The 8,675-nt window shown below is 41.1% G+C and overlaps 1 protein-coding gene across 1 annotated transcript in view; it reads left to right on the forward strand.

Annotated features, from left to right (window-relative positions):
* The window catches only part of LOC139548595 (mitochondrial intermediate peptidase-like), a 33,487-nt gene extending 25,360 nt beyond the window's left edge, over positions 1-8,127 (forward strand). The window contains exon 19 of the mRNA XM_071358380.1: positions 7,400-8,127. Within this exon, the coding sequence (XP_071214481.1) occupies positions 7,400-7,500 (101 nt within the window). The 3' untranslated portion in view covers positions 7,501-8,127. The remainder of the gene's footprint in view (positions 1-7,399) is intronic.
* The last annotated feature ends 548 nt before the right edge of the window (positions 8,128-8,675 follow it).

An 8,675-nucleotide genomic window follows, 5' to 3' on the forward strand; every position in this document is an offset into this window, starting at 1 on the left:
TGTATGCGTAGTATGAGTCTTTAATCACCATAGTACAGTATGAATGAGTCCTTATGAACTTAGGAGGGTTTAATTTATAGTCACATTGATGTAGTCATTCTAAGTTACCAGAGGTTCAATCAATGCTCTAAATGTATTTTCCTCCTCAAATAGTTAGACATCCTCCTCCAAACTGCTCTTTGCAATGTTTGTCATCACTCTTGTCATGGTTGTTTTTTTTTACTGTTTTTAAAAGCTGTTTCAAGAAAGAACGAGTTTCCTTAACTTCAAAGACATAATTATAGTGGCAATAAGAAGATAGTTTGCCGCCAGGTTAGACAGAGGTAATTACTTAAACACCTTGACATGTTTTAAATGGTTATGATCAAAACGTAAAGTGCTAGAGAAACCAGAAATCTGTTATGAACTGTATGATTATGAGAATGATTGTTGCTCAACCCTGTTTGTTCAAAGAGCTTGTCGTACTCAGCATTATGTTATTGAGTAGGAGGGGCAATATGGTATATGCAAATATGTAATAGTGATCTATTACTTTCTACTGGTGAAAGTGACATTAACACATGCAACAATAACTTCAACACATAAAAAAACACTATCTCAGCGATGCCAAGGCAGTTCCTAATGTCTGTCTCTGCTCTAATCTTCTGTGGTCAGTCAGTCAGTCTGGGACAAGCCTAAATCCCAAGGTGTGGCCAGGCTGGGCTGCCCCAGCACCAGATGACACAGCAGAGCAGCACTCTAGAAGTAGTGGGATTAATGGCTGATCAACAAATGTGGCTCAGCCTGGCACTTTGATGCAGGCAGCTTCTACTGAGACGGAGTCCGTTTCCCTTCCGTCCATCCCCGAGTCCTCATTACCCTTTTGTTACTCTGCTGTTAGCCAGCCACAGAGATACACATCACCACCCTCTGTAAATAAATAGTGCTGCACTGCACATACTACCTAAACGCAGCCTTTATTTCAGTAATTTTAATGTTTTTAATGGACCTTAGTTCTTCCGTATGTACCTGTATTTTAAGCACAGGTTAGTTACGCAGCTGTTCAACAAAAGTTCACTGTACAACAAATCGTGCATACAGACTCTCAGCTGGAATACTGTAACATTTTCTTCTGTAGAAAGCTCAGACTGACAAATAATTGTTCTTTCCATGGATAAAAGACTTTTGAAACAATACTTCTGCTGTCCCAGCAAATTGCTCTTTTTCAGAATACAGAACTAATGGATTACACATTTAATGCCATATAGACCCATTGATGTATGAGTCTGGTTTGCTTTAAAGTCCTCAGGGCACAGTGGTCATTTTGGAGTGTCTTGGGAGCCTTTTAAACAGGTTGTGCAATAACCTTCATCAAGGGACATCTTGGTTAAACTTAACCTAATAGCCTGTTTACCTAACCCTGTTTAGTGTTAGATCTTGGCGTTTGTGTAAAATAATAAAAGCCCCACCCTGTGGTAATTTGATTTTGGAAATACTTTTATTTACTAGCCACTTTTGTTAACATTATTGGCATATATAATGACATGTAATGGGCATAGCCTCATACCTCAGAGCAGTGCCATTGTGAATGGAGAATGCCAATATCTAAAGGCAATATGACTAATTTGACAAATCCATCATTCTCGGTTGCCAGACTGGGCAGAAGCAGAACATAGCTTACAGGCCTGTCCCAGGGTTTGACAGGGTTGTCTCTTTTTGTGTAAACAAGAATGATTATTCTACGGCTATGATTTCACTTATGTTTTTCCTTTGCCGATGTTTTCCAACAGGATCCGGCACCTCTGTTTTGGACTGTTTAGTTCCAGAACCATTTGCCAGGGTCCGGTACCTCTCGTGGCATGAAGAATCATTTCAGACACACCTACTCATTCCAGGGTTTTTCTTAATTTTTTTAATTTTCTACATTGTAGAATAAGTGAAGACATCACAACTATGAAATAACACACATGGAATCATGTAGAAGCCCAAAAAAGTGTTAAACAAATCAAAATATATTTTATATTTGAGATTCTTCAAAGTAGCCACCCTTTGCCTTCATGACAGCTTTGCACACTCATGGCATTCTCTCATCCAGCTTCATGAGGAAGTCACCTGGAATGCATTTCAATTAACAGGTGGGCCTTGTTAAAAGTACATTTGTGGAATTTCTTTCCTTAATGCTTTGAGCCAATCAGTTGTGTTATGACAAGGTAGGGGTGCTATACAGAAGATAGCCCTATTTGGTAAAAGACCATGTCCATATTATGGCAAGAACAGCTCAAATAAGCAAAGAGAAACAAAAGTCCATCATTACTTTAAGACATGAGGGTCAGTCAATGTGGAACATTAAAAGAGCTTTGAATGTTATTTCAAGTGCAGTCACAAAAACCATCAAGCGCTTTGATGAAACTGGCTCTCATGAGGACCGCCACAGGAAAGGAAGACCCAGAGTTACTTCTGCTGCAGAGAATAAGTTCATTAGAGTTCACTGCACCTCAGATTGCAGCCCAAATAAATGCTTTACGGAGTTCAAGTAACAGACACATCTCAACATCAACTGTTCACAGGAGACTACGTCAGTCAGGCCTTTATGGTTGAATTGCTGCAAAGAAACTAGTACTAAAGGACACCAATAAGAAGAGACTTGCTTTGGCCAAGATATACGAGCATTAGACCGGTGTAAATCTGTTCTTTTGAGTCCAAATGTGAGATTTTTGGTTCCAACCACCGTGTCTTTGTTAGACGCAGAGTAGGTGAACGGATGATATCCGAATGTGTGGTTCCCACTGTGAAGCATGGAGAAGGTGTGATGGTGAGGGGGTGCTTCGCTACTGACACCGTCAGTGATTTTTTTTAGAATTCAAGACACACTTCACCAGCATGGCTACCACAGCATTCTGCAGTGATACGCCATCCCATCTGGTTTGCGCTTAGTGGCACTCATTTCTTTTTCAACAGGATAATGACCCAACACACCGCCAGGCTGTGTAAGGGCTATTTGACCAAGGAGAGTGATGGAGTGCTGCAGCAGATGACCTGGCCTCCACAATTACCCAACCTCAAACCAATTGAGATGGTTTGGGATGACTTAGACCGCAAGTGCTCAGCATATGTGGGAACTCCTTCGAGACTATTGGTAAAGCATTCGAGGTGAAGCTGGTTGAGAGAATGCCGAGAGTGTGCAAAGCTGTCATCAAGGCAAAGGGTGGCTACTTTGAAGAATCTCAAATATAAAATATATTTAGCATTGTTTAACACTTTTTTGGTTACTACATGATGTGTTTTTTCATAGTTTTGATATCTTCACTATTATTCTTCAATGTAGAAAATAGTACAAATAAAGAAAAACCCTTGAATGAGTAGCTATGTCCAAACTTTTGACTGGTACTGTGTGTCTGTGTGTCTGTGTGTGTGTGTGTGTGTGTGTGTGTGTGTGTGTGTGTATTAGTGTTAATGTCACTGTCCCCACTACAACAACTAAAAATACTTGTAATTTTGTCCTTGAAACAATTAAAATACTGTAGAAATTAATTCATTCCTAAGGAGGACTACTCCTTCTGAGGAGTACCAATATGGCCAACTGGTGGCTTCAAAGCCTCTCATTGCCCAATACATAGAATTTGCATTCTGGTGTTTATATACATCATTGGCGTTTACCTGCTGGTTGCTCTTTTGTCACATTGTGACTGGTTATGCAGATTAGTCTCCATGCTTATTTAACACACTAACCTGCAGCACGGCAGGCTGCAGGCTCCCGGCCAGTCCACTGCAAATCCCCTTGTGGAGAGGTGTCTGGAAATAGCTGTCATTAGAGAAAGTGCTAGTGATGCTGCAGACAGCCTTGTGGATCCAGATTAGTGACTGCAGAGTGAGATCTATGGTGAGATACTTAGATGAGCTCACCATTCCCAGCCCAATGATGTCATGTTTTTGTGAAAATCCATTTGAGTTAAACCGTGCATGCATAGCATTTAGTGGTTAGCCCTCTAAGGTTCATATATGCAATATTATATTACTGCCCTATAATGTCATAGTTTTGTGAGGAAAGAAAAACATGTAGATTTGAATAGTCCATAGATTTCTGCAATTGAAAATAGCAGGTTTAGCCAAATATTGTACTACTGCAGTATCATCCTCTAGGTCAGTGGCTTTTTATAGTCCTGTATCCCTTCAAACATTCAACCTCCAGCTGCGTACCCCCTCTAGCACCAGGGTCAGCACACTCTCAAATGTTGTTTTTTGCCATCATTGTAAGCCTGCCACACACACACTATACGATACATTTATTAAACATAAGAATGAGTGTGAGTTTTTGTCACAACCTGGCTCATGGGAAGTGACAAAGAGCTCTTATAGGACCAAGGCTGAAATAATAATAATAATCAATAATTTAGCTCTTTTATTTAACCATCTTACATATAAAACCTTTTGTTCATCGAAAATTGTGAGTAACTCACCACAGGTTAATGAGAAGGGTGTGCTCAGTCTTATATAATTTTCCACACACAGTCTGTCTGTATTTAGTTTTCATGTTAGTGAGGGCCAAGAATCCACTTTCACATAGGTACGTGGTTGCAAAGGGCATCCGTGTCTTAACAGCGCGATTTGCCAAGGCAGGATACAGTACTCTGAGCGCAGCCCTATCCAAAAATCTGGCAGTGGCTTCTGATTTAAATTCAATTTTCACAGAACCGCTTGTTGCAATTTCAATGATCCTCTCTTGTTCAGATATCGGTAAGTGGACTAGAGGCAGGGCATGAAAGGGGTAACAAATCCAGTTGTTTGTGTCATCCGTTTCGGGAAAGTACCTGCGTAATTGCGCACCCAACTCACTCAGGTGCTTCGCTATATCACAATTGACATTGTCCGTAAACTTGAGTTCATTTACACACAAAAAATCATACGATGATGGAAAGACCTGTGTGTTGTCCTTGTTAATGCAAACAGAGAAGAGCTCCAACTTCTTAATCATAGCCTCAATTTTGTCCAGCACATTGAATATAGTTGCAGAGAGCCCTGTAATCCTAGATTCAGATCATTCAGGCGAGAATTAACATCACCCAGATAGGCCAGTCGTGTGAGAAACTCGTCATCGTGCAAGCGGTCAGACAAGTGAAAATGATGGTAAGTGAAGAAAACTTTAAGCTCGTCTCTCAATTTAAAAAAAATGTCAGTACTTTGCCCCTTGATAACCAGCGCACTTCTGTATGTTGTAAAAGCGTTACATGGTCGCTGTCCATATCATCGCATTGTGCAGAAAATACACGGAGTTCAGGGGCCTTGCTTTAACAAAGTTAACCATTTTCACTGTAGTGTCCAAAATGTCTTTCAAGCTGTCAGGCATTCCCTTGGCAGCAAGAGCCTCTCGGTGGATGGTGCAGTGTACCCAAGTAGCATTGGGAGCAATGCGCGTTACCACTCCACTATGTCTACCTGTCATTTCTTTTGCGCCATCAGTACAGATACCAACATGAGCAGCAGCTACGTTTGGCTACATACGGACCGTTAGTGGAATTCCTACGAGAGAGTAATGGTTAATGTGATTGGATGTTAATTATTTGACATTGTGTTGTTATTTCGCTGAACACTAGATGGTTTAATTTTATTTTTGGCAGTGAAATGAGGCTACTCAGGCGAGAAAACAACCTCACCCAAATGTATAGCCCCATTGGAAAATATAAATGGACTGTTTAAAAATGTGAAGGATTTTTTTGCTCTCATATACTACCCACCACTGCGACCTGTAGGCTACAGAAGAGACTACGCTCGTTTGGAGGTTAGATAGCACAGTGTCCAAAGTAGAACACAGATATAAAGTAGAACACAGATGTAGAACACAGATATAAAGTAGAACACAGATATAAAGTAGAACACAGATGCAGAACACAGATGTAGAACACAGATATAAAGTAGTGTCAACAACGCAGCCACTGCCAGCTAGCCTACAAAGTCAACAACGCAGCCACTGCCAGCTAGCCTACTTCAGCAGTACTGTATCATCTTAATCTTTTTAGTCTATAAGATTCTTGCTACGTAAGCTTAACTTTCTGAACATTCGAGACGCGTAGTCCACTTGTCATTCCAATCTCCTTTGCATTAGCGTAGTCTGCTCTCGGTGATTCAGTGGATGTTTTTCTACCAGAGAACATGTGTTATTAACATGTTAACATGTGTTATGCCACTATCGGCAAACCACAATGCTTACAAGCTGAACATCAAGTATGATCTAGTTTTTAATAAACCCCTATCATACGAGTACCTGAAAACCACCACCTTCATGTGGGTTTAGAACCTTGGTTCGGAGGCCTTGTGACTGTGCTCTGGTTTATACCCCTATCTAGCTGTTGGGAGAGAGGGCGGGAGGGCGGGCAGCGTGAAACCTGCTTCTGACTGGTGGCTAAAGGGGAAGATGAACCCTGGTCTGTTTCTCACAAGGCTCCAGTGTGGGAGGCAGCCAGTTTAATGCAGGCCAGGGCCAAGCTCATTCAGGGCTCATTTTCCAACTGCTCAGCCAGTTTTAGGAAGGGAACTTCTCAGAGCCTCCCTGCTCCCTGAGGACTCCCTGCTGTGTGTGTGTGGTGGGGGGGATACATGCATGAATGAGTCTCTGTGTGTGTGTGTGTGTTTTATTATTGGAACCCTTTGCATGTGGTTATAAATGCAAGTGTGTTGTTCCTGAATTTTGATAAAAATTTGTATCTACATTTTCTTTTTAGTGCCTGTCTACTGCGTGTGTGTGTGTGTGTGTGTGTGTGTGTGTGTGTGTGTGTGTGTGTGTGTGTGTGTGTGTGTGTGTGTGTGTGTGTGTGTGTGTGTGTGTGTGTGTGTGTGTGTGTGTGTTGGAGGTGACCCATGCAGGAAAGAGGGAGAGAGGGGAGTGCCTATTTACATTGGCAGCAACACAAGGGGGAAATGAACTGACTTCAAAGCGAGAGTGCAGCGGAATTGTGAAGAGAGTGTGCGCTCCGTGCATGAGCTACCAGACACTCTCATAACACAGACACATATTCCCAGAGCTGCTCCGAATGGCCTGTTAGAAACATACTGGAGCAGGCTAGCAAGGAGATTATATGTGTATAGAGACACTCTACCCCCTCAATATCACACCTTTTGACGTTTGTACTGTTGCAGTGTTGAAACAACAAATGAGAACTTAGGAGTGTTTACTCTTGAGGACAACTTTAAAGGTACATTAATACACTTCTCTATGTACTCTTGCATTTAATGAATTGGCTCCGTGTTACCTGATATCCACTACAGGCCATAAGCTATATCTTATTTAACTGAAAGTTCTGCTTTTATATTTTAACTAAGGTGTTTCACTTCAATTCATTGGAGGAGTTTTACTTCAGTGACAGCATATAAACCTTTTTTAAAGGGCAATATGCTCAATCCCTGTCCGTGTATCTGTGTGACACAGGGATGCTGCAGAGACAGCCCACCATTGAGGACTTTGTGGACGCCCTGGTGACTGACCTGAACCCAGACTTTGAGACCTTCATCATGGACTCTACAAGCTGATTATCTTGATCGATCTTCAACTCTTCAATTCAGTTTGAGCCACGACTTGAATTGTGTTGCTGGGGAATGGACTCACGTGATCAGAAAATGCTATTAATTATTAATCCTTTCAAAAGGCAGATAACTGTAGCTGTATGCAGTCACTGTAAACATGTGTATTTGTATGCAATTTTTGTATACGAGCTAGCTATTTAGTGGTTTAACTCAACCATAGGTTCTGTGTGGTTCATGAAAGTCTGTGCAGATCTGTGCATATACCACATGTAATATACCATACTGTCTTACACATATTTTTGTCATTGATGCATATCAATTATGGAAAGCACAAAAAGTACATCATTTAATTCAGAATATTGCAATATTGAGCTATGTAATCTTCAGCACGTTGAGAATGTATGTTTGAAATATCTGTTCCAATATCCATGAAATAGATAAGTTGAAGTATGTAGACATTATTTGTATAATCTGCCCAAGAGAAAATACTCATATCTGTGAGTGTTGAATATCATTTTCTGCAAAAGTATGAGCAGTTCATTGTTATTTCCTGTTCAGATCAGACAGGACAAATACAACACCTGCTATTCCTGACATAGTGTTTTGACTTAAATGCAAATCTGCTCCCTCTGATTTGTCTGTGTTTCTGTTAAGGAGGGAGGGGAGGGGGTGGGATGGGAGGTTATGGGCTGAGAAGGAAGGATAGAGTCTCTTAGGTGTTGTGAATTGGAGATTTAAGGGATTTCTGGTTAATTCACACAGAACGTGATCCAGACTGTGACGACTAGCTAAATCAAGTACCTCCGGCTGTTGCATCTGCTTCAACAGATTCTGCCTCTAATTACCAGGGGCTGAGGCTACAGCTGCTCCCCATACAATGTCCTTACTTGCCTAGCACTGATATCAGACCTGGGGAATCACCCATCAAGGTGGGATTTACTTCAGATGGTTAATCAAGGTGTGAACATGCTATCAAAGGGAGTGAGCTGGGTAGCTGTAACCACATGTAGGCCTACTGTACATCGCACAGAGCCATGAATAAATTCCTAAATATGAAATCACTAATGGAAGCTTTATTTTCATTACTCGTATCTAGTTTTGAACCAAATTCAATCATAATATTTTGTGGCAAGTAATATCTTTGAGTTTCAGAGAGACGCCACTGTATACTGAAGTGAATG

Source organism: Salvelinus alpinus, chromosome 21 (genome assembly GCF_045679555.1).
Source record: "Salvelinus alpinus chromosome 21, SLU_Salpinus.1, whole genome shotgun sequence".
Classification (NCBI taxonomy): Eukaryota; Metazoa; Chordata; class Actinopteri; order Salmoniformes; family Salmonidae; genus Salvelinus; species Salvelinus alpinus.